The sequence below is a fragment of the Mercenaria mercenaria genome, chromosome 19 (genome assembly GCF_021730395.1).
Source record: "Mercenaria mercenaria strain notata chromosome 19, MADL_Memer_1, whole genome shotgun sequence".
Classification (NCBI taxonomy): domain Eukaryota; kingdom Metazoa; phylum Mollusca; class Bivalvia; order Venerida; family Veneridae; genus Mercenaria; species Mercenaria mercenaria.
Window position 1 is genome coordinate 43793956 of NC_069379.1, and position 26710 is coordinate 43820665.

Below are 26710 nucleotides of genomic sequence, written 5' to 3' on the forward strand. Positions count from 1 at the left end.
TCAACTAACTTTGGCTCCTGCCACTGCTGTTTTTGTCTTTCAAATTAAGCTCTTTACGTGTTCGTTTCTCCATTTTGATCAAAATGAACGTTATTGACATTAATTCTTCACATCAAAACATAACAGGCTACAAACATTCCATTTGTACAAAGCTCATTATCACTTCCTCAATACTATTTCCTGAAATAACAGCAGGATTGTTCTTACCTTTAGAAGATGAAACGCTTAGAATTACAATAAATTTATCGGCCATTCATACGCTAAATATAAAAAAAATATAAAAAAAATACCGCAAATGGTCTCTAATGTAGTAGATGCATGGGCCTTAATGTAGAACATATTAGTCCGTTGGCAGTCTGATTATGTGAGTTGGTAGGTGTGTTTTGATAAGTGTGCAATTCCGAGGTTAGAATACAAATAAATATTTTAACTGGTCGGACATTAGTGGTCGTATTACTTAATGGTGGGATGATTTTACTTTCAGGAATAAAATAAACTTAATATGAATGAGAGCGTGAGCGGATGTTTGTTTGTCTTTGTTTTTTTTTTACTTTTCATTTTTATACTCGGTACCATATTTACTTGGTACGATTAATACTCAATTAATTTGCAATGCAGATAAAAAGAATATACCTACTTTCTATACGGCTATATTGACGTTTTAGATATGATGTCAAAGATAACATAATTAATGTTTGGTATAAAATCTTATTATAGAAATATATTGCTTTTCAAAAATTCTTAATTCTTGAGTATTAAACGCACTAGATGTAAATGCATATATGTATTTTTGTAAAACCTTTTTTTTCATGTATCGAAAAAGTAAATAAAATGAGTAACTCTTTTGGGGGCCTCAAAAAAGCAAAAAAAAAATAAAAAAATAAATAAAAAAAAATAAATAAAAAAAAATGTTTTATAAACGAAGGAGATGTCGTACGGTGGGATTCAAACTTTTAAATACTCTTCAAATTCATTAAACAATCCCGGTGAAGGTTGTCGGATATATTGTTTTAGTATCGTTAGTCCATCTGTGCGTCCGTTCGCCCGTGGTGCCGTCCGTGTGTTGGTGTGCCCTAGCTTACTCTTGCATGATAAGTTGGCCATAGGAACATGAGGTTAATGTACATTTTCTTTGATATCATTTATTCCGTAAGCTTTTATGTTGTCTATTTTTGTTTTACACGGCTAGTGGAACAATATAGAAAACAAAACGTCCGTTAGTTGTCCGATATTGTAAACGCCTGTAATTAAAAAAAGAGAAGAAAAAAATCATTTAAGGTAGAATAAGAAAACCTTACATATTATTATATAAGATCAAGACCTTTGCTTACATTACCACTAACCCCCTTGATTCAGTAAAAGCCGGGCTTCCCCTTGATTTGCTTTGCTTGTGGAAAAATCGAAAATGCTTATAAATAATAAAATACTTCAGCTAGAATCGTCACACCTCACATAATTATTATAAACGCATGATATTTTCATGCATGTTGACCCTGTGAAAGCAGTGCTTCCACCATTTACTTTGTTGAAAAATAATAATGCTTGAAATATTTTGATTAGAATGACCAAACTTAAAGCGTTTTTCTGTTGTTGTTGGGTTTAACGTCGACACAATTATAGGTCATATGACGACTTTCCAGCATTATTTCATCACTAGCAGCCTGGCCTGGGTAGAACGCCCGAGTGAGGGACGGACCCACAGCAGTGAGTGGCAAGTGACTTTAAGTCAGCGGCTTTAACCAGTCTGACAAGGATGCCACTCACATAATGATAGATAAGCACACAACCTTTGCCCACACATAGTATTATCCTCTTGACTCAGTGTAACAAGATATTTTACTGTATCTTAGTACCCTATTGATGGATCTTCATGAACCTATTCACTAATGTTGACCGCTTTAGTGTGGTGATGTATGCAAAGTTTCGTCAAGATCACATTATTCCTCTTAATCATTACCTTTTGATATTTTTTTCCATTATTTCCCACATAACAAAGTAATCCACTGATGGGTTTTCATGAACTTTAACACAGACATTGATTACTAAGGACGGCCGTCCATGCATACCTTTAATCAGGATCACTTCAGAAAATGTAGAGTTATTACCCTTAAATTGTTTAAAATTCAAAAATTCCCATAAAAAATAGTAATTCATCGATGTATCTGCATGTTGGTTTGTTTAGATTAGAACTTTTTCTTTCTGCAGATTTAAACCAGATACACTTGCACTTGGTATTTATCATAAATCAACTAATGTCGGTTATGAAGTGATATGATCATGTTAAAGACTTCTAGATACTATAGATTTAACAACATGTTAAATATTCAATCTAAATTCCATACAAAAGAACTCAACAGTCTTCATAGGTGCTTGAGTTATGTTTTGAAGACGAGAAGTATATTAATGCATAATCATGTATACTCTTTGTAATAATGGTTGTGTCATGTTGTGTGTATTCAACGTCAGCTCAGTTGGCTTGAGGGCAAAAGAACATTTTCTTATCAAGGCATGTGGATTTAATTATTTCAAAAAGCTGCTTCTCCAAATCAAGGTTTAAGTACGTTTAACGAATAGATATAAAGTTAGTTGGTATAAATGTCATTTAACGGTAGGTAGACCAACTGTTTTCCGATCAGTGACTATAAATGCTTTGTTTTTAAGTTATTCAAAGCCTGTACCAGGGCCGTCGCCGGCTTCGGAAAAGTGGTCCGGCCTTCGGTGTCCCGTGAGTGCTGAAGGCAGGAGTGGGGGTGGGGGGGGGGGGGATGACCACGAGAGAGAGATTTCCCGTTCTTCCCTACCCTCTCTCTCTCTCTCTCTAAGGTGGGTTCGGTGTTCTCCCCCTAGAAAATTTTAAGATTTGGGATGCCAGTAAGTGCGTTTTTCTTGCATCTCGAAAGCAGTTTCTGTTAAGATTTTCAGTCAATTTCATGACATTTTTCAAGGATAACTATCCAACATTAGGCCAATTTTAGCAGATTCTATAAATGTTGATGTATTGTTTTACAGTTTAGATGTATTTCGGTGTTTTTGGATTAAAAACGATTATCTAATATAGATAATCATATCTTAAAACAATCACCAAATAGTGTACCGTGAGTGGGATTATATGAGGGATTCGGGGGTTCATCCCCGAGAAAATTTTAAGATTTGGGATGCCAGTAGGTGCGTTTTTCTTGCATCTCGAAAGCTGTTTCTGTTAAGATTTTCAGTCGATTTCATGATACTTTTCAAGGATAACTATCCAACATTTGCAGATTGCTATAAATGTTGATGCATTAACTCTTATCATGCTGGACACAACTAATTCTGCCTTTACGACAAGTGTAGATCATGATCAGCCTGCACATCTGTGCAGTCTGATCAAGATTTGCAGTGTTCGCCATTCAGTCAGTATCTTTTTGGTATTCACCCCTTTCAACAGTTAATGGTACTGTCCAAATTGAAAGATGGACAAGTTCATTATAGAAATTCAGCAGGATAAGGGTTAATTATTATAGTTGATATGTATGTTTGCACTATGTAAGATAAATAATCATAACTGAAAGAAATAACCAAACAATCTGAAGAAATTAGTTTTCGGTAAGTTTTGTTATAAACAAAATTGTTTCCCATTTTTTTAAAGATACAGCATGATTTTTTATTTAAACAATTATCGTAGATTATAAAAGAAATCGTCTTTTAAATCATATCGGATTAAAGATCCATCAGATAATCGTTTAATTCTGATTAATCCAGTCAAGCAGGGTTGATAAGTTTGACATGAAAAATGCCGAAGTTGTTTTCACACCTGAGGGCACTCATGACGGATACCGCTCTTGGTGGATAATTGCATAAATAAGGCAATGTTTCGACACTTTTAATGAAAGCAAAAGATGAAATTTAATGCGAAAAACTGGTCCGGATGATTACAGCCGAAGTCATGCTCGGCCATAAAAGTGGTCCGGCCATGGCCGGACCGGCCGGACCGTCCGCGACGGCCTTGTCTACTCAGTACCTCAAATGTTTTGGATCAGAGATCAAATGTCATGGTCAAAATAACCCCGCTCTAAAGTTAATTCAAACGCTTTGGTATAAAGTAGTCAAACGTCATAGGATGAATGCATGTCATGGGTGGATGAGCCATCAAAAAGATGCCGAGGAGAGAACCTGTCTCTATACAATATCTAATGTCCACTTGTTACTACATTTAATGATTTTAAACTTTATAGAATTATTGCGCCTATGTCACCAGATAGCCTCAATTTTAGTATGGCCAATTTGCAGTGGGGACAGTAACCTTAAAACTGAAAACGATATTTTTTTCAAGATATGTAAGACTTATTGACCTTCTGTCGTCAATTACATTTTAAGATGTTGAAGTGTGGTCTGAAGATTATTGATTAACTCCGTACCTCTTTGGCCAAGTTCAAAATGGCCTTAAAACTAAACCGGATAATTGCCTAGCTTTAACAGGGCATATAAAGATGTTCTTGACATTTATTTTCCGTTCTATGTATGTTTCAATGTATATTCATTGCAGCTTTTCCACTGAATGTTAGTGACATTCAGTTAAAGGATAATGATGCAGCTTTCGGAGGACGTGTTGAAATTTTGGTTAATGGAACATGGGGGACAATTTGTGACACTAATTTTGATTTTGCAGACGCAAGAGTAATTTGCAAAATGTTTGGACTAAAGTAAGTATGTGTTTCACGCAATTCATTATGTGCTCAGTTAGACTTCGAGAGACGAATGTAGGCTCTGAGGGGAGTTCTTGAAGAACATTGCTAGGGTGACTCTAGACGTTTGGATTATTGCAGCGGTATTTAACAATTTTATGCTGCCAAATAGTAAACCTCAATGTATAAAAAATAAAATGGACATAATGTATATTTCCACTAAAGTTATTTGTTTGTAAACTGGTACTGTTTTTTTTTAACAAAGCGTTTACAGTTCCCAGATTGCATTGGTCGTAAATATTTTCACCCATTGTTACATGCGAGGATCAAGTGTAAAAAGTAGACTTTATCTAAGATTACACGTTCTCGAGATATATGTGGATAAAACAATAGGATTCTTCTGGTTTAGTATAATATCGCTATATATACTTGAACAGATATAACAGCTTCAGAAAGGCCTACAGACCCAAACGTCGGTTCGCCAGGGTCAGTATAGGCAGCGGCCCTATCTACGTCAACAAGTTGAATTGCACGGGAACAGAATCTCATATAAACCTTTGCAGTTATGAGATTTCAAATCACTGTACGCATTACGACGATGTTGCTGTTTTTTGTACAGGTAATGATTTAAAAAGTTTATTAAACAAATTCTACTATTGGGCCTGCATATCGTTGACATACATGTAAAAATGTTAAATATTTAAAACACAAGGTAGTTTGATTAAATATGTATTCAGTGTATAACATTTCCAAATTAATCTACTTCAAAATTATTATAAGTATTTATTTAACGGGTTAAAGACACAATCCTCCGTGGCGGTATTAGTTAAATGACCGCAAAGAAAGTTTTATTGCCGCGACTGCCTCGGTTCGATTCCCATCGATAAATACGGTGATTTGCTCATACGTACATTAACCATTATTGTTTCCCAAGTTACAGTTGCAAGTGAAATATGCAAGAGAAGCTAAAGAGTGTTAAATTTCATTATAATTGTCAGTTCGGCTTTACTATAATAATATTTGAATTGGAGTATCCGATCTTATCTGCATTTCCTATCATCAGACTTTGATATATCTAAATCAAATTCTTATCAGAAATAAGCTGTGTGACGTATATTTTCTTAATTGACCTTGCATGATATAGTTATATGATGCAATATAAAATGTACAATGTCTGTTTTTATCTTATTTCGGCTAAATTCATGTTACATTTAAATTTCATCATTGTAAAATACATCTTTCTTATTCGTTTAATACAGGCTTTTCATTTGATATAAGATTGTCTGATGGTCCAAGTCCAACGGATGGAAAGGTCGAGCTAAAAATATTGGATACATGGGGAACAGTATGCGATGATTATTTTGGAAAGGAAGAGGCTGATACTATCTGTAGTATGCTAGGATACCCGTAAGCATGCAAAGGCTTATAATAAAATGAAATTATTATGTTATTTCTTGACTTGAGCAAACTTCTATTTCAAGACAGTATTTCACCTATAAGTCAATTTATATAACCTAAACGTTAGTCAGACAAATTTGCAACTTAAACTTCAAACATTAAACTTTTACTGTATCATTTGAATTCATATGGTATTTCTGTTTAAAGTCCAGCAGTAAGGTATTATAATTATGCCCATTATGGACAAGGCACAGGGCCAGTTATTGTAGACAAACTTAGCTGTGAGGAAAACGCAACACATATAAACAACTGCACCTATACTACAGTTGGAGACTGTAAACATAACGAGGATGTTTCTGTTGTTTGCACAGGCTCGTATTAACTTATCTTATTGCAGTTAAAGTAATGCGAATGATAACATTAAAATAATTTAAACTTATTATTTACTCAGGGGCAACTGTAACTGTATTCATTTGCTAGCTAAAATTCATAATTTGAAAAAAAAGCATTTGATACGTAATGTTTGAATTTATCAATGGAAGCATGCGAATTTTTTCGTATGATCAAAATATTTCATATTTGCAAAAGTTTCTTAATTGCCATTGTTTAATAATTTTCGTATGAAGTTCCTATGCTATTGCATAAAAGTCAAGATATTTGCAAATACTGTATATCTTATAAAATGCACTAACTTTGTAGCTTGTACATCGTTTGACAACTGCACCACATGCCCATCTGGAAAGTATGGACCATCCTGTCAACACGAGTGCGGGCTTGGATGTCAAAATCGTACGTGTGACATAACAAGTGGAAATTGCAAATGTTTATCAAATTTTCAAGGTGATAAATGTGATCAATGTGTAAACGGTATATACCTTAATGCATGTGACATTAACTGCCCCGCAGGTTGCGCAAATAATTCATGTGACATCAATGGTAACTGTTATAGCTGCAGGACTGGGTTTACTGGAAACGTGTGTCATCGGTGTGAGTATGGTAAATATGGAACTGATTGTAACATTACATGCCCATCTGGTTGCAGGAATGGCAATTGTAAAAATAATGGAGATTGTTATAGGTGCATGGTTGGGTTCACGAGAAGTAAATGCGATAAATGTGTCGACGGTATGTATGGAACTGCTTGTGAACATGTTTGTTCTAAAAACTGTGCGCTCGGAACTTGTATTAAAAAAAAAGATGTGTGTAATGGTGGCTGTAGAATTAACTATTACGGCGAGCAGTGCAACATGACGTGTGCGACGACATGTTTACAAGATGGCGAAGGCCGACGGTGTTTTGACACGAATGGAAGTTGTGTAAAAGACTGTCAAAACGGATACTATGGCGCCATGTGTCAAGACAGTTGCAGTGAAAACTGCATCAACAGTGTCTGCTTAAAGGCAAACGGTGGCTGCAAATTCGGCTGCGTCGACGGATTTAAAGGAAAAGGATGCACACAATGTAAGCATGAGCGTTTTGTATTTTCCCAGAAGAAAATTATGTTCTGTAAATGGCAGAAAAAGCCGTTCCCTCTGATCATTACTTTCGTAATCTTTGGAAATGATTTGTTTGATGTGTTGACGTAGTTACACAGATATTCGATATTAATGTTTGTGTATGGTTCACTCATCGGAATATAACAGGGCTATTATAACATAGCTCGATGTGGGATACTGTATTCGGCTCGATTGGATTTTGCGAGGCGCGCAAACGCCGAGTGTGATCCGACCTTGCAAAATCCATGAGAACCGAATACAAAATCCCAGATTCAGCTACTGTTTTAATGATCCGTTTGTTATATGCCGCTACATTTTTTTATTATTGAACGGAATCTTCAATGTTCATCGATATTTAAATGGAATTAAGTGACGTTTTTATGTACGCTATTTATAGAACTGTGTCATGTTAGGCATATTGTTAAAGGTAGTCCGGCAGCATACAATACGGTACAAAACGGAAGTTTTTTCTGCCTGTTCATATTTAATTTTAAAGTAAAAGACGAGATTTTACAGAATGTATGTAGGTATAGAATTGATATTTATATCCGGGCGAGACAAGCAAATACCATATTCTCATTACATTACTGCATGTTAAATATGCTGACGAACTTTCAGTTCAGATTTTTAAAGTAATTTTCTTTACACCAAAATTCTGTGTCTCTTATCTGCTTGTTTTCTTAATTAAGACAAGCGTATATGTTACAGCTATCCCAGGGATCATATCCGATTCCAATAACGCGGCAGATTCGTTGAATATTGGTGCATTCGTTGGAGGTGGAGTAGGATCTGTGGCAGCTATACTTCTTGCTGTAGGAACACTCATTATAATAAGACGATACCTAAGGTAAGAGACGTTTATTAAATTTAATATACCGTTTTAAAATTTAAATACTGCTACATAGACCTTGAACTTTTTATTCGTACAAGTGGAGAATCATCATTAGAAACAACTTAGTTCGCAGTTATTGACTTGTGAGCCATAAATTATCACATGATATGCACAAGCAGAGAGACACATTGACCGAGGCGAAATCAAGGTCAATGTGACATTATGCCTATAGATTTCAAGGGCCGTATTCATAAAGCATCTTAAGTATAAATATAAGAAATTGATTATTTACTTAAGTATTACTTAGGTTAGAAATTTATTTTACTTAAGTATATTTGTTATTCATAAAACAACTTAATAAGTAATTCTTGTTTTTTTTATTGTGGACGAAAACATTAAAAAAATCTGCATTAATTTCAGACAGACACAACATGCACAATTATGTTTAAAGTGCTTTTATCTGAAAACAACACTTTAATCGTACTCACCACGCTATTCTATTTTCTGACTTAAATAATTTCTTAAGTATCTTAAGTTTTAGCTGTTTTATTGACTAGAACTTAAGTGTTTCTTAGATTAAGTTGATATACACAAACTTCAGTATACTTAATTTTTAGGTTCAATCTAGTAATTAAGGTGCTTTATGAATAGGGCTCGATGTGGATACTTAATTCACTCGATGATTTTGGGCTAAGAGTGTTCCAGCCTTTGCAAATATGGTACATAAAAACAGACATACTGTTTTTCATCCGTTTGTTACACTCATTTTTTTTTCGAACGGATTCTCATGTATCGTATTTATGACATTGTGACGTTTTTATGTACTATTTATAGAACTGTCATGCATATGTTAATATTGTGCATTACAATACGTTAAAACGGATTTTTTGCCTGTTCATTTTAATTTTAAAGAAAAGAGAGATTTTATAAATGTATGTAGGTATAAATTGATATTTATATTCGCAGCTAGACAACATCCAATTCTCTTACATATCATTTATTGCACGAGGAAACTTATCTTTTGAATTTTTTTTAAACCAAAATTCTTGTCTTTTATTGCTTGTTTTCTTATAACACATATGTTACATTTACCCGGGCATGTCGTTCATGACGGCAGATTTTATATGGATATTGAGTGAAATAGTTTGCATGTAATTTTGCGAGAATCCACTTCATTTCATAAACGTATCGTGTAATGTGTTTATTTATTCTACATCTGTATCTTTAAAACATTTTGCTAGAATGTCCGTTTAGCTATATCAATTTTTTATTCAGTCGCTTTTTCAGTGTCGTTTGCAGTACAGTCGAAAAAATCACAATTTAACCTATTTCACTGGTTTGAGGAATATGTCAATTTTGTGTTCACTGATAATATTGAAAGATCTTTTGCTATAAAATTCATTAAAACAATAAACAACTTTGAGTTATGACATGTGACCATAAAATATATGGTATGAAGGAGACATCTTGATCGAGGCGAGAATGGTCAATTCTTATTCCGTATAGAAGACTTTTTAAAAATTTACCAGTATCTGTTTTGTTAATGGAATGATAATATTTAATTACCAATATTAGTTGATAATCCTTACACACTTGACATAATGTCTGATTTTGTGCCGCTCTTGGAAATGAGGATGTTTTTATTTATATGTAAAAATAAATAATATATTTACCACGCCCCATGTTATGTAAAATTATTTTCAATGGAAATTACTCGATCTTTTTTAGACGCCATTCTAGATTTCAATTACAATGATTATATTTTACCTATTCATGTGTGAGAGATATATAGCAAATATTGTCAATATAGTTTTATGAAAAATATTATATTAACAAAATATCATCTTTTGTAGACGTGGACACTTAAGCAGACAGGCACCAGGTATGATGATATGTTTTTCAGATTCCTCCATGAATATCAATTTCATTTTCAATTTTTATTTTGTTAATACAATCACTAATGTTTTTCTCCTTTTATGCCTTTAATCGTGATTGAATATGACTTTACTTACAAATTAAGTTTACAAATGTATATTGTAACTGTAAAAGTCAACATATATGTAATTTATCATTTGCATACAACTGATCATTATATTCAGGAGTTGTTTGCAAATCATTCAACATTTTTGATATCTCAGCTTTGTTTACTTGTAAATTACAGAACAACATGATTTAGCAGTTTCCGGACGGATACACACACATATAGATTTCGGACAGGCCTCGACGAACGTAGAATCAGTAATAGGTACCAATTTACTCAAATATTATTCAGCATATTTTATGTTATCAAATAACTACAACGTGCTTTGTACGTTCTGCGTATTTGTTACCTTGTGTAGGATCGATGTTGCTAACTGCGGACGCGAAGCGGCCTTCTGCGTGTGTCTGGAAGTGATAACCAATCAGAGTGCACTGCAAAATACTCTACTTAATGTACGCCCCCACGAATTTAGTGTACAATATGTATAACATACTGACTAAAGGTTAGGGTTAGGATTGTCATGGTTATAAAATATACATCACAAATACGTACCAGTCAAATTGCTTGAATCCGGTATATACCGGAGTCTGTAATTTATCACAAACACTCTACACATTTTTTAGTCACAGTCATATCAATAAATTCAACTTGTACTCTGTTGTCGCAGCTAATTTAGATTTAATGCTTTTCTCATGTTTTCAGATTCTGCCTTTGTGAATACATCATTTCCTATATATGAATCGTTAAAAGAGAGTGCTAAGAATTCAAAAACTTACGCCTTTAATGCGTTTAATCATGGTGGAATATATTTACTATATGTATTGTAATTAAAACAGTTAACGTATATGGAATTTGTCATTTTTGTACAATTGATGATTATATTTAAAAGTTGTTTAGAAGCCATTTGATATTTCTGATAACTCAGCTTTTTGTACATGTAAATTACAGAACACGGTGAAGTTTCTGGACGACGTCAAGGAAAACACCGAGTGTAAAGAGGTAGGGTTGTATGATTATAAAAATATATACATTAAAGATACGTACATCAAATTTGCTTGAATCCGGTATATGCCGGAGTCTGTAATTGTATCAAAACACGTCTACAGTTTTTTTAGTCACAGTCATTATCAATAAATTCAACTTTATCTGTTGTCGGGTAATTAGATTTAATGTTTTTCTATGTTTTCAGATTCTAGCCTTGTGAATACATCATTTCCTATATATGAATATTAAAAGAGACTGCTAAGACTTCAAAAACTTACGCCTTTAATGCGTTTAATCATGGTGGAATATATTTACTATATGTATTGTAATTGAAACAGTTAACATATATGGAATTTGTCATTTTTGTACAATTGATGATTGTATTGAAAAGTTGTTTAGAAGCCATTTGATATTTCTGATAACTCAGCTTTTTGTACATGTAAATTACAGAACACGGTGAAGTTTCTGGACGACGTCAAGGACAAACACCGAGTGTAGCAGCTGCAAAAGGTACCGATTTACTCAATACTACAAAATATATACATTAAAGATACTTATCACTCAAATCGCTTGAATCCGGTGTATACCGGAGTCTGTAATTGAGCAAAACCGCTCTACGTAAGTTTTTTTTAGTCACAGTCAATTGAATTAATAAATTCAACTTTTATTCTGTCTGTCGTTCATTAAGATTTAATGTTTTTCTCCTGTTTTCATATTCTACCTATGTGAATACATCATTTCCTTTAGATGAATAATTAAAAGAGACTTCTAAGAATTTTAATACTTACGCCTTTAATGCGTTTAATCATGGTGGAATATATTTCACTTACAAATAAGTGATTTAAAATTTAGTAAATGTATTGTAATTGAAACAGTTAACATATACGAAGTTTGTCATTTTTGTACAATTGATCGTTACATTCAAGAGTTGTTTACAAGCCGTTGGCTATTTTTGATATCACAGCTTTCTATACCTGTAACTTACAGGACAACATGGTGAAGTTTCTGGACGAAAATAATAAACACCGAACAGAGTATGTGTTACCTTATGTACGATCGATGTTGCTAACTGCAGACCTGGAGCGGCATTCTGCATATGTCTGGGGTTATTACCAGCCAGAGCACACTGCAAAATGCACAACTTATGGTGCCCGCAAGAATGTAGTGTAATTTTTGCAGAGAGCGCACACTATGCCGTTTTGTATGCACGGATTTCTTGCACTATGTGTAAAAGTACTAAACATAAATAACTGGATTGCAGCCATAGGCGGCAACCTTCCGTAAAGTATTATTATCCTACTTTAATGCCAAAAAACCAAAATCAAAGGGTTTGATTTTTGTTATCTTGAAGAGATATGACCTCACTTCTTATTTATATTTGATAATTGTTCATGTTGAACATCATGTAAGATCAACGAGAAATTATAGACATTACAAGGAAATGTGTTAATTGTAAAGATATAAAGATTTAATGAGATGTATTCATTGAATATCAAGTTTCGATCTTATCTTTCAAATAGAACGCAGTCTGTTAAATTAAATACTAGTGTTTCTAATGAATCATTCATAAAAACAGGAGTGCCTCAAGGTTCAATTTTAGGCCCTTTATTGTTTCTCTTATACGTTAACGATTTGCCTTTACATTTGAAAAATTCTAACCTTGACATGTATGCTGATGATTCAACTTTATATGTGGCTGATCGGTCAGTTTCTCTTATTGAGACAAATTTACAGTCTGACTTAAATATCATAGATAAATGGTGCGCTGCAAACAATATGGTACTTAATCCTGTAAAAACTACTTCGATGCTGATAGGTTCCCAGTATAAAATAAGACATTCTGCCTCTCTGAATCTAACAGTGAATAACTGTCGTATAAATTTTGTCACAAATCAAAAAGTTTTAGGTTTACATATCGATCAGCATTTAAAGTGGGATGTTCACATAGAAAATGTCTGCAAAAAGTTATCTAACAAATTTACACTTCTACGAAAGATCTCAAAATTTCTTACACTAGAAATGAAACAAATGTTTTATAATGCCTACATCATTCCGATTATTGACTACGGTGCGATAATTTGGTGTAATGCTCCCAAAACATACTTTTCAAGAGTATCGGTGTTTCAGAAAAGTATTGCTAGATGGATATTAGCAAAACCTTTGATATCTTCTTCTGTTGCTATGTTTAAAGAACTGAAATGGCGTTCTGTCGAAAACAGACATAAATTACATATAGCTGTAATGACGTTTAAAGCTCTACATGGTTTAACCCCGGAATATATTTCTCAGTTGATTACTGTTTCCGACAACAAGTCATACAACCTAAGATCTAATTCCCAAGGTTATATTACTCATTTCAGACTCAATTCAGATTATATGAAACAATCTTTCAAATTTTTATCAATGAAAGTGTGGAATTCTATACCAGTTATTATCCGTAATGCAGCGAATGTGAACTCTTTCAAATACAGTTACAAAAAACTTTTATTTGATGAAGTCTGCACTGCATAATCATAATGCTACAGGTGCTCAGATCAAATGTGTTTTTACCTTTTGTTGTTTTTTTATATTGTATTGTTTTAATATGCATTTTTTTAAAATACTTTGTACCTTGTTGAAGGCCTCATTGTAAATATGTGATTTCATTTGTATCTGCTTATGTGATTGCATAATGAGTTTACCTTCGTAAAATAAAGAAATTATTATTATTATTATTATTATACTTAACGTTGAATATTCTTTTGCGTTATGACTTCCTTTACAAGAAATAACAAACTTTGATTTATTGTGCATGTACATAAACGTAGAACGTAATGCATGTATGGCAAATGTTTCTATTGTTCATTGGTATATCAATTTGTATTTGTATTTAGAAATGTTGTAAAATAGTAAACGTCAATATTATGTGATTTTTTAATTTTTTTTTCTCTTTTGTTGTTAGTTAGAGCAGTACTTCAGTCATGCAATGACATGCATTTTTCCCCCAGCTGTGTTCCTGGATGGATTCTGCAATGATGAAAATGATTCCGAACTGAAGGACAAATAATTTAATGATTTCAGACATAATGTCTTTCATCAAATTGTCACGGAGGGCATATGTCACGTCCGGGGATCGAACTCACAACCCAGCGAGTCAGAACTACGCCGTCCCATGTTGGTCTATTTGGCGAGCGCGTTACGTAATAAACAGCCGTATTACTGAAAACAGAATATATAAATAATATGCACTGCGGCTTAAATGTTACTTCGCCTGGATCTTTAAAGATACGATGAATATGAATGCTTAAAATGTCAAGCATGTTCATTTATACATGCAAAACAAAAAACAACAGTAAACAGCAGGAAGATTAATTTAGATGCTGACATTTTTACGTATCCAGTTAAATTGTAAAACTTGTATTGACATATCTTTCCCTTGTTGTGCCCGCACATGAATAAACACTCGTTTTAGATAATAGTGTTGTTTTTTGTACTTAACTGAAGCGACTTTGTAAAATATGAATTTCAAATCCCAGCAATGTTTGCGATGGGTTGAAATCTGCACCGACAAAATCATATGTCATATATGGAGAGATCTTAGCTCTGATTGTAAAGGAGGACCACAGGTGTTCCTCTGTGTATTATTTCGTCACGAGCGGGCATCCGGGTAGAACCACTGACCTTCCGTAGCCCGGCTAATTGGCTTCCTCACATTAAGAATCCAACGCCCCGAATGAGGCTCGAACTCACATTGGCGAGAGGCAAGTGACTCGAACTTAGATACCGCAACCGCTCGGCAAAAGAGTCCCCCAGCAACTTAATATATGCGTCTCTTATAAAGATAAAAAGTTGTAATTTGGGGTAAATGCCAAAGTTCCCTATATGTATTTAGGGCAAATATTTTCCTACGGACAGAATTTATTTAAATTTTTTTTGTACTGACTGAGAATCATGTTTAAAACGAAAATATGTACCATAAATTACCTATTCTTGATCTTGACTTATCTGCCCCTGAAAGTGGATTATGTTTCAGTATTTTCCGACTTTCATGGACGGATAATTCATTATAAAGTCTGGGTTCCTATGGGTTGTTTTAATTCATATTTCTGTTTTTGATTTGATTGTCTATTAGAAAGAAAGGTCTAAAGAAGAAATTCCTTCTGTAAGCCCCATGTCAATATAGCGACTGTTGCGAATTTCCTTACCTATGAACATTACAAAATGATCCCGCAAAGTCCTTGTCCTTCACATAAACCGATTTTTTTAAAACAAACCTTGTATACTGACAGCAAATGAAGTATGAAATAGAAATAAAAAAACTAAAATACACAGTTCTCTTTTCTCTATCTTGAATTATCTGCCCTTGAAATTTGGATTTTTCTGATTTTTAAGGGTAGATAATTCAAGATCAAGCATGGGAACCTATACCATTAAGGCATACAATTTGTTTATGTTTGGTATCCCTACCTACCCTAAATCTTTTGGCTCGACCTTTAATGTTTTTATGGTTTGGAGTATAATTTTTCAACAAAAAGTAGCACTTTTATGCTTTAAAGGTGGTCAGTGATGTTAGAAATCAACTTACATATGCTCTGAAGGAGGCATAATCCCCTATTTTTTTTATTCATTTTTGACACAATAATTATTTCCGAAAAGTCTCCCTCAATAATGATAATAAAAAGAAATTCTGCCCGACCTACCATTATTGTTTTGAACATGTTACCGGAAACAAAGCTTTTTAGGCCTAATACAAATTTCCGTTAATACTTGATTTTCTTGATTTTACCTTTAAGACTTTTAAACTCAGTTTCTTGCGGTTATATATATAGTCACGAAACCTTGACTGACTTGGCAAGCTAGTTTATATCTTAATATCTAAAAACGGGTTCAACTTTCACACACAGAGTTATAACTCATACGACGACTTTCCAGCTTTTTTGGCCGCGGAAGACACAGGTGCCCCGCCGGACAATTTATCACATATTGGCGTGCACCTGGGTAGAACCATCGAACATCAGTAGGCCTGCTGAATAGCGTCCACACATGTCAGTTTTCTTCACTCAAACTCCATAACTGTCCCATGAAATGCAGTTCAGAAAAATGTTTGAGAGCATGCATCTTAAGCTCTTACACGTTTATCTTACACCACTAATAAAAGAATTTTAACTCTAACAAAACTATTTCATAATATCAAATGGTTCATCGGGATCGGCAATTTCCGTGTGTTTACGTATTTTCCGAATTCGAATTCGGCATTCTTCGGTCATAACAGAAAGTTGATTTTTATAACAACCGGGGATAACCGGGGAATGCCGAAATCCCATATGGAGAATACGTAAATGAACTGAAATTGTCATCACGGGTCAATAAGCTTAAAATGAAACAATCGGATATACTTTATTAGTGTTTACCGCTTATGTTTAAGTGCACTAAAGAGGTCTTATACGCAATTACTGATATCAGATAAGATAAGTGCCTAATTAGCAGTGTCCTAACTAGCTGAGTGATTATTTCCCGAGGGAGTCATAAAATTAGATCAGTATAATAAATTTATTTATTAATCTCGTAACAGGTATAAGGAAACAAATTTATGTGAAAAGATTCATTGGAAGGAAAGAACGCAACCAAGCAATATATTACCAGATTTGGTTTGAGTCTGTTCGTAGGAAGTAAATTAAAAGTGGAACACTTCTCATGCCTTTAAGCGCAAGATAAAATGGAACTCACAAATACTAGGATTTAAAAATCTCCTTGACCAGAAAATATAGGAACAATTGCTAAAAAACAAATAAGGTAATGATATATTTCTCGGAAGCACAAAGCACCATAAACACAGCCATAGAGTGAAGGAATAACTTTTACAGCCGCAACACTAAACTTAGAGACTGATATTGCGATATTCAATAATATATACGAAGGAGTCATGTGGGTGGGAGAACATGTTGATAATTTTTCTTGTCCTTTCGGATCATTGAGTACATTCACTATAGAAGAAATCCACTTATCCGATCTGAAGGGTTTTGTACTTTTCATTACCTCCTATGAATGGACATAATAAAACCTAGTCTGCTAATGTATTGCCTTGTCGCGTAGGATCTTTTCTTTTATTTTATGTTTTTCGGTGGTTTATCGAAATATAACGGTGAATTATATCCTGATAAACTCATTGGCCACTCAGTGAAAATTATCAAATCTGATACCCGGATTAACGTCAAAAAGTTTACCGAGCGTAGTGAAAGCCGGAAACAATATGACGATGACGTCGTTAAAATGACGTCATCTTTGCGATGCTTCCTGATAAAGTTTCCCGCAAATTTCGACATTTTATTGAAATAAACACAACAAAAGTAGAGTTTTAGACATAAAATAAACAGAAAAATTGTTGGTATCGATGTAATATCACGGTAATTTCACTCGTGAACACCAAAAGTTGTTATTTTCACTCGTGGCTGCGCCATTCGTGAAAATATCACTTTTGGTGCCCACTCGGTGAAATTATAACGTGATACCGAAACCAACAAATATCCTCTATTTATTTCCCATCATGACGAAGTATAACGTTGTTTGTGTCATCTTATTTACATTTTCATTCTCAAGGAAAACCAGACGTCAAAACACACGCATACATTACTGAAATCAAAACATTCATTTAGCATTTTTTTGCTGATCAAACAATTCGAACATTTCCACGTTTTATTTTAAAGCTATCACTCTAGCGTAGAAATGAAGCCTGAATTTTCCTGATATGGTGGACAACATCATTCCTAAGACGAAAGGCTCATAGTATTTATGTCCTTTTAAGAAATTTATGTTGCTGGAAAAGATAAGGTGTAAAGATACTATATTTCATCGCTCAGAAATGTAGAAGTTCATTTTTTTTTTTATTTCATGACCATTATGATCGTTCTCTTTTTGATAATGGTCTAGTTGCTGTGGTTGTTGGTTTTAAATCACTTAATAACCATAAACTCTTTAAAATCGAGCCAACCCATGTTGTCATGTGAGTTAACTTGCAGGCTTGCAGATGATTAGAGTTTCTACCTAGGTTTCCTCGAGTGCCTGAAATAAATCATGCTCGTATGGACACATTTGGTCTTATTTCACAATTAAAGCTAGAATAGTGCCAAAAGACATAATCTGTCTGAAAGAACATAGCCATGAATAAGTCCATGTTTACATCTCCGGGCGTTATTACAGATAAGAGCAGCCATCTTGGTAGAATCAGTGACATTCCGCTCGCAGATGAACAAGTATAACACAACAAAATGCACAGTTAACCTACAGTAAAAATGCTATCTTAGCAGATCATCTAGATAAAATGATTTCATACCTTTTTAATATCTGATTTAAATAAGTTACAGTAATACACATACATTATACATTGGAAAATTAAGGTTAAGACGAAACTTATGAAAAACGTTCTTTAAATATGTTCATTCTAGGGGAATTTTTTTTAAATGAAGTTTATACATTGGTCACCAATCAGATGAGGCACAAGACAATTTGCAATAAGTACTAATCTTGCCTTGCACAAATAACATAAATCTAGGCTGATCGTAAAAACTAATACAACTTATATGACATAAAAAAAACTGAAGTACATGACATTAAGTGGTCGAGATTTACTACTATATCGTAAACCCAGATTTCGAAAACATATAAAAAATATAACTTTGTATCAAAGTCATTCTGCATGTTTATGTCAAATTTTACGATATAGATATTGATTTAACCTTTAGGCTATTAAACTTCAGTAAGTACGAAAAACATAGGCATAATGTAATGTAAAATAAAGGTTCGTGCACTTGATTCTTGCTAGAATGATTTAAATATTATAGAACTAACACAGATTTTAATAATAAGCTTCAACGCGTACATCGCTATGCTAATGACAAGTTCGAGCATTTGTTCTACATATTATATTTTAAGAAAACTTTACGCAACTAAATTAAATGTTCAATATATGCTAGATCTTGGCGCATGTTAGAGATACACACATAGTTTCATACATATTTGAATATTTTAAAATCATTACACGTGTCAAAAGAAGAGAAAAAGTATCGAATCAATGATCTGTAATAAATTTTGTATTTATGATGCCTTGGTCTAATTAATATCATTCTGTCAAGGTATAAATAGGACCGCAGCTTGAAAGTTATTGTCGGCGCCTTAGCCGAAGTTAATTGAACGTCGAGCTATTACTTATAGGTAGTTAACTTCAAAGATTTATTTTGTTGTGTTTAATGTCGCATCGACACAATTATAGGTCATATAGCGACTTTCCAGTTTGTGCTGGAGAAAAACTCAAGGTGCCCCTCCGTGCATTATTTAATCACAAACGAGCGCCAGGGTAGAACCACCGATCTTCCGAAAGCCAGCTGGATGCCTTCCTCGCATGAAGAATTCAACGCTCCGTGTGAGGTTCGAACCTAAATCGATCAGGGACAAGTGATTTAAAGTCAGTGCAGCTACCTTAAAATCACGGCCGCGAAGGTCCCTCAAAGACGCTTTGGTAGCTCAGAATGTACAGCACCAATCGTGTAGAGGTCATGAGTTTGGTATAACTTTATAGCGCATAAATAAATAAATAAATAATAAAAAAAAGCATTCGTGTTGTCTTATTTCCCCTATTAATTGCGATGCCTCGTTATCTCCTAAACAAGTATCCTCGAGCAAGATCATCAATCCATACCGTCAATCAGTGAAACATTTTTATATTATTAACCCTATCCTGTGACGTTTAAGCAGAGTGAGGGAACAATAGTTGAGGTTTATTTCTGGTCAGTAAACGTCTAATACGGATTTTTATTTATACAAAATGGAAGATGCAATCTGCTTGTCTGCTTACCGACGTTTCAAAGAAAAGCACTGTAGATATATGGTTTTAGCTCTATATTCGCCCTATAGTCCATTCCAGGTAACCAGTTTGTAACTAATTACTATTGAGAAACGCTTTTTACTTCTAATTTCGATACTAAATTATTTCATTCAAGCTTATAGGTCTTATTGTAATAAAAGTCGACATAAAGTGAAGGTAAAGGGTGATTACCGAGTATGTGTAGCAATCAATCACCATTATGATATCTGAAAAATACTATATGCATTTAAATGCAAAACTATCAAGGAAGTACTCGATATTGCATTTTTTTATTTAACCGATAATATAGCATATCAATTGTTACGAATTTATTAGAAAGATAATATATGACAAATCATCAACATTGCTCACAAAAAGTAAAGAAAACAAGTAGTGTTTTAAACCACATTAAAGTGGTACAAACACGCTTTAACATTTAGCCTGCTGGCGGCAATTGATACTGCCTTTGCGACCAGTGCAGACCAAGATCAGCTTATACATCCGTGCAGACTGATCATGGTCTGCTCTGTTTGATTTTCAGTCAGTAAAATTCCAGTGACACTCCTTTGAATAATAAATAGTATGGCCCAAAGTCAATGATGAAGCAGTCCAATTTAGAAAGTTTGCAGGCTGAGGGTTAAAGTACTAAAGTGTATAAAGTGTTAACATGTAACCAAGCACGACTTTTTCAACAAAAAAGAAGTGATGAATTAATGAGGACATCTATTGAATCATATGATTGTAAAATAATCCGTTTGCTTAATAAAACGGTTTAAATCAGACGTTTCAATAGATATTAATATATTGCATGTTTGTTAAATGAAGGTAGTTCCGTTTCTAGGATACTAAAATATATTAATTCCAAATAACCTTATTCAACTACAGAAAGAATTAACATGTTAAGAAATGTTTTAAGGGTTGATAAGAAGGCATTGTTATTAAATACAAATTTTTCAGTTTATTACTCGTTTTAAAATCAAAGAAATGTCTGTTTATTACAGTGTCTCAAATACTGAAAGAGCCAGATATTGGCCAATGAGTCAGCTACATACATTATACAGCATTACTGACAGACAGCAGACGGGTATTAAAATCGGTAACCAATCTTGCTGGCGGCTCACAAACTGACCTTTCTTTACCACAATTTAAGTCCTGCCTGCCTCTGACAGGGATAGAAACTTCAATCGTTCAATTGTGAGGATTTCGAAGTGCATTATTAATTAGGCCACTGCAGCTCGGCAGTTTTGACAAAACAACGTAAAATGATAACTCATTGTGATTAGTTTCTGTTTTTGCTCAACGATAGAACAGAGAAATATATAAACTTGGGCAACACGTTGCCCAGGAATTATCTCTCAAATACCTCCTTAATGCCGATGACAAACATTTGGCAGTTCTAACATATATAGTCTTAGTATGAAAAATGTAGATTGTTTTAGAGTTAAAATTAATTATTATAATGATAAGTAAGTAATAAAACCTGTGAAAAGATCCTTTTGGACCAACGAATGAAACCAAGCAACATAATACCAGACTTGGTTCAATTGAATCTGTACACGAGAGTGTATAATAAAATGTGCATCACGTGCCCTAGCATATAAGCTGTGTTTTATTATCATAAAATATTGATGTACTCCATGGTCCCAAAGGACAAGAAAATTAAACAAGTTTAGTGCAATTACTATAACAATTCAACTAAGCATGAATGAAGCATATAAGTTATTACTTATTACATGGACTACACACATATAGATACTCCAGGGTATTCGGTTCTTTAAAATTATATTACACATTTCATTGGAGCATAAACTGATAAGAATCACTAAATGAAAAATAAAAATAAAATCCTCATTGTGATGTCTAAACTCGTAACCGTCTTGGAGTGTGTTCACACAACACTCAATCAAAACAATATTTATCCAACAGACACCAAACCATTCATCACTTAATTTGATAGTAGTACTGCAGAAACCTTAGAAAAGATAATAGGTAAGGGTAGATTTCTCGGAAGCACAGAGCACCAAAAACACAACCCTAGAGTCACGCATTTGCATAGTAGGCACGCAACAAAAAGAAGCTATAATGGAAAATATTTCAGACGGGTTGCTTCAAATATCGAAAAAGTATATATAAATTTATGCTAAATATTGATGAAGGGGAAGGAAATGGTAAGGGGCGAACTGGGTCGGGGGCGGGTGGGGGGAATAATCCGAAGGGAAAAGTTAATCAAGGACGAATATACAAGGGAATGTCATGTTCTTTAAAAACAGTCGCACTACAACGTAAACCACAATAGCGCAGACACTCATGTACCAAAAATAAACACACAACTACGATCAACTGAATAACATAGAAAAACGAACAAACAACACATAAGAAAACAGCAGGCACCTTTATAGATTCAAAAGCATACAAACGCACCGACAGAAGTAGGAAAAAAGGTTTGCTATATTTAAATTTTGTATTTATGATATATATTGATGTCAGTAACATTCATGGTTTTGTTGTTATTGTTGGTAATATAGAATAAGACATCAGGTTTTGGTTTCATCCAGAAGTTGTATTAGTATATTTCGGGTAAGCCGATTCTTTAACTGAAGACCAAGCGTCTAGAACCAGTCGTTGTAGTTATATTCAGCTTGTCTAGCCCTAGGAATATGATACGGTTGAATATACTGAAACACAATGATTTTAAAATTTATATTACAAAATCGTATTTCTATGTATTAATGCACTGAAAATTTCATTCCGAGAAAACGTTTCAGCGCATGCGTTAGCATGTTCTTTTTGTGTTCTAACATCTTCGTAATCCCTCGGGAACCGTTGGTCGTATTTCCATGTATTACAGTACCAAAAAGTGCAGTCCGAGAAAACGTTTAAGTACGGATAAAAACACGGCTTCAAAATGGAAGAACATCAGACAATGGTCATTTTATGTCGAGGTGTCACATGTAAAAATGAGTTCGCTGAAAGGAACTTTAGGAGACTGTTTAGCTAAGCAAATAGTTCAGAGTCTTACTTATAGAAGTTATTATGTTTATAACCTTGACGGTTATTAACAGTTGATATCATTCGTTCATTACGAGTAACTGCCTTATTGTCTCTAAACCAAGATACACAAGTTAAATTAATGTGATGTTTTCGATTGTATAGTAGTGATTTACAAACATGCCATTATCATGTGTTTGAAACTGTAATCAGTAATAAAGGAAATTTAAGGTAAGCAAAGTAATAGCATGTATTTAATGATTGTTCTTATCAATAGATCGTTCATTTTGAGACTTAACAAAACAAATGTGCGCGTGTTGAAAACTAAACATTTTTAATCTAACCGCATCGATAGCCTAATGGTAGAGCTTCCGCTTAGAGTGGGTGGGGGAAGGTCGTGAGTCCGATCCAAAGCCGCGTCATACCAAAGACGTGAAAAATAGTACCAGCAGCTCCCTTGCTTGACGCTCAGCATTAAAAGGGAAACTGGTCTCTTGTCCCATACCCTCATGGCTACGGATTCCATCGGGAATGAGGTGTCGAGAGTGATTAATATAAGTTGTAGAACTTTCTTCACAATCGGAAATAAATTATGTATGAACTAAACATTTCTAAATGTCCTTGACAAATCGTACTTTTTCCCAGGAACTTTACTTCCGCCAAAAACGTTTGTTTACTTACAGCAAGATTATTTAAACTTGATGTTCCAGATAATTTATTTCTTCTGCTTAGATTCCTACTTTCACTGTCTGCAGAGTTATCTACAATGGAACTATTTCCATTGAATAAGCTTCAGAAACATGAGTCATGCGAACGAGATGTCATATAAAACTATGTAAGTATACAGAGTATATATAGTACACTTTAAAATATTACAATGAAGCGTTTTAGTGATAATTCATCAGTCATTCAAATATCAGCAATCAACATTTATTCATTTCGGAAATATTGTCGGTTTTTTTAAATTTAATTAAAATAATTAATGTTAACATTTATATTGACTAAAGGTTGGAAAATACCAAATCATGGACGATTATTGCCAAATAACAACATCATCCACTTGTAGTAATAGCCACTATAATCACGATAAACAGCCCCGCCCCCGACAGTCCGATGACCAGTGACCAGTTAACTGACAATAGGAAAGCAATGAGAGACAATATTCAATTTGAAACATTATTCATTTCATACAGACATTAATAGATAGCATTTCGATACCTGGTAACACATGAACATTTTTTGTTTTATCTGAAAGAGTTATGTCTGCTGCACAAGAATTAGTAAGTAAGATGATCATGAATAATATACAAATGTACATGTACCACTACATGTATATAGATTTTTCAAAGCAACAACCTTAAAGAATGTGATGGATTTTATTTATTTTATTTAACAAAGACATTTAAACATTTTGTCAAGCAAACACATACAGAGGTTTATTTAAAAACACACACACACACAAAAAAAAACAACAAACAAACAAAAGAAAAAAAAATCTGGTTTTTGGTTGGTGGATGTCAGTCGACAGGCGTTAACTCTTGGAATTCTGCTCACTGTTTCCGCTCGATATCATTCGTTTGCATTGATATATTGTAGTTGAACTTGGCCTATGTGTAGCTTATAGAAACTGTATTAAGATTGTTTATGTGGTAGGTGTTATCAAGTTCAAGGTCAGTATAACTTAAAGCTGCATCCTTGGCAAATTCTACCATGGCACAGTGGTCAAGAGGGCAGGGCGAAAATTAACTAAGTTAACTTTATTTTGCTCCCTGTCAGGGCCTAACATGTTTTTTTTCGAATTATAAAAATGTCCTTTTGCGCTTTTTAGTCAAGATCACAGCTAAAAAATAGAAGGATTTTTTCCCACTGTGGTCATCAAAAAATGGTTTATAACGTACTGCTATCAACCTTGATGTATAATAAGCTTATATGAAGAAATGACTTGGATTGTATTTTGGGTCACTGTTACTAATAATAGAAAAATGGATTATGCTCAATATCTTTAGTTTGAGCCCAACTATTGTCGGCATACTTGATGTTTAAGTAGGTTTTATCAAAGACGGGGGTTGGAAACAGTACCATTAACTTCCGGTTGCAAGTCTGCCAATGAGTGAACTATACTTTTATCCTAATTTTGGTCCTCAACTTTTATGTAACAGTACCATTAACTTCCGGTTGCAAGTCTGCTAACACGAAAATTAGATAACTTTGTAATTACTGAAACTCATTTTTTATGTTTCATAGTGCAAATACGGACTCCCTACTTTGATAGAATGTACGAACCTGTTCCAAAACTAATGACTTTTAGAATACAAATGTACCTCTAAAGGTCCTGTGCGCTAATTGCACGATACTAAATGCCAAATGTTTATTTGAAACTATTGTTTGTCAACTGGTCACTTTTAAATGCTAATTGTTAATTTCAAAATGTGGAATAATATGTGTCAAATTGATTTTTGCTAAATGCTTATTAAGATGAAGCGCTATGTTATGTCATTAGTGCATATAGTCATTGCCCTTCGCAGTAGAAGTTTTCTCTTTAACAAATCCTAACGCTTAAGAGTACATGTAAATGGTTGAGGTCCCACATTTGCGTGACTGGCTATGCATAATGTGGCATTCACCATTAATAATGGTGCACACATCTCCCGTAGCAGTGAGAGGCGGAGCACAATGTACATCAAGGCGAGCGAGCGATCTTAACAGCTTATCTGGTTCCTTGTCCCATTAGGGATCCCATTCAATATGGCCGCCCACTTTGTCGAAGTGGGCCATACTATAGAATGCTAGCCATGCGAGCTAAAGTCAGCAGATATAAGTACGACATTAGCGACAAATATGGTAAAAGTGGCTGTCGTAATTTAACAAACGTTAAGTTACTTACTTCTGCACACAAGACATCCTTTTCTGTCTATCGCTGTATATACTTGAGGGCAGTTGGATGGTGTGGACAAGCATCAGCATTCGTACCTGCAAAGTGACTTAACTTTATTCACAAAACGACTCGATTAAAAAAAACATATGAGAATATATATTTGTATTCTGTTTGGTTATACATTACACTGAACCAATTATAGGCCATATGATGATGGTAGAGAAAGACCTAGGCGTCCCTCTGTGCATTATTTCATCACGGGTGGACAGTTGGGTAGAACCACTCTGTCACGAAGGCCCATGAGAAATTATAATTTAAATCTGAAAAATGTTTGCATATATTTAACCAACAATATTTCATGTTGGTAATAGTTGGCTTGCTTTAACATTACTTGAAGGTGTAATGGCAACTCCGGATGTCCCTTGTTTTGCTTGAGTGCCTTAGTTTTTCCGCCCGTGCCAGCCACGCCAGAAGGTTGTATCATCAAATTGCCTCTTAAACCTGTTCCAGATTGGCCAGCAGTACTATCCAATATCCTAACATTTTGTCCAAAGCTCCCTAATTGGCCACACCCGCCAGCTAGCTTTCCAGGATAAACCTCCTGATTGTCTGGTTCCAATATTCGGAATTCCTTGATTCTGCGAAATATTTTTTGATTG

General features: G+C 34.1%; 1 protein-coding gene across 3 annotated transcripts in view; it reads left to right on the top strand.

Moving 5' to 3' along the window:
* LOC123541743 (scavenger receptor cysteine-rich type 1 protein M130-like) overlaps positions 1 to 14261 on the top strand; it is a 29581-nt gene extending 15320 nt beyond the window's left edge. Inside the window, exons 7-16 of one of the 3 annotated variants that reach the window (XM_053532149.1) lie at positions 4523 to 4679; positions 5099 to 5280; positions 5921 to 6068; positions 6267 to 6430; positions 6759 to 7520; positions 8264 to 8402; positions 10241 to 10269; positions 10549 to 10632; positions 11803 to 11862; positions 12340 to 14261. In XM_053532149.1, the coding sequence (XP_053388124.1) occupies positions 4523 to 4679; positions 5099 to 5280; positions 5921 to 6068; positions 6267 to 6430; positions 6759 to 7520; positions 8264 to 8402; positions 10241 to 10269; positions 10549 to 10632; positions 11803 to 11862; positions 12340 to 12371 (1757 nt within the window). In that variant the 3' untranslated portion in view covers positions 12372 to 14261. Of the gene's footprint in view, positions 1 to 4522; positions 4680 to 5098; positions 5281 to 5920; positions 6069 to 6266; positions 6431 to 6758; positions 7521 to 8244; positions 8403 to 10240; positions 10270 to 10548; positions 10633 to 11802; positions 11863 to 12339 lie in introns of those variants that run through there. The other 2 variants (XM_053532150.1, XR_008368757.1) reach the window with 2 other exon arrangements.
* Positions 14262 to 26710: the final 12449 nt, after the last annotated feature.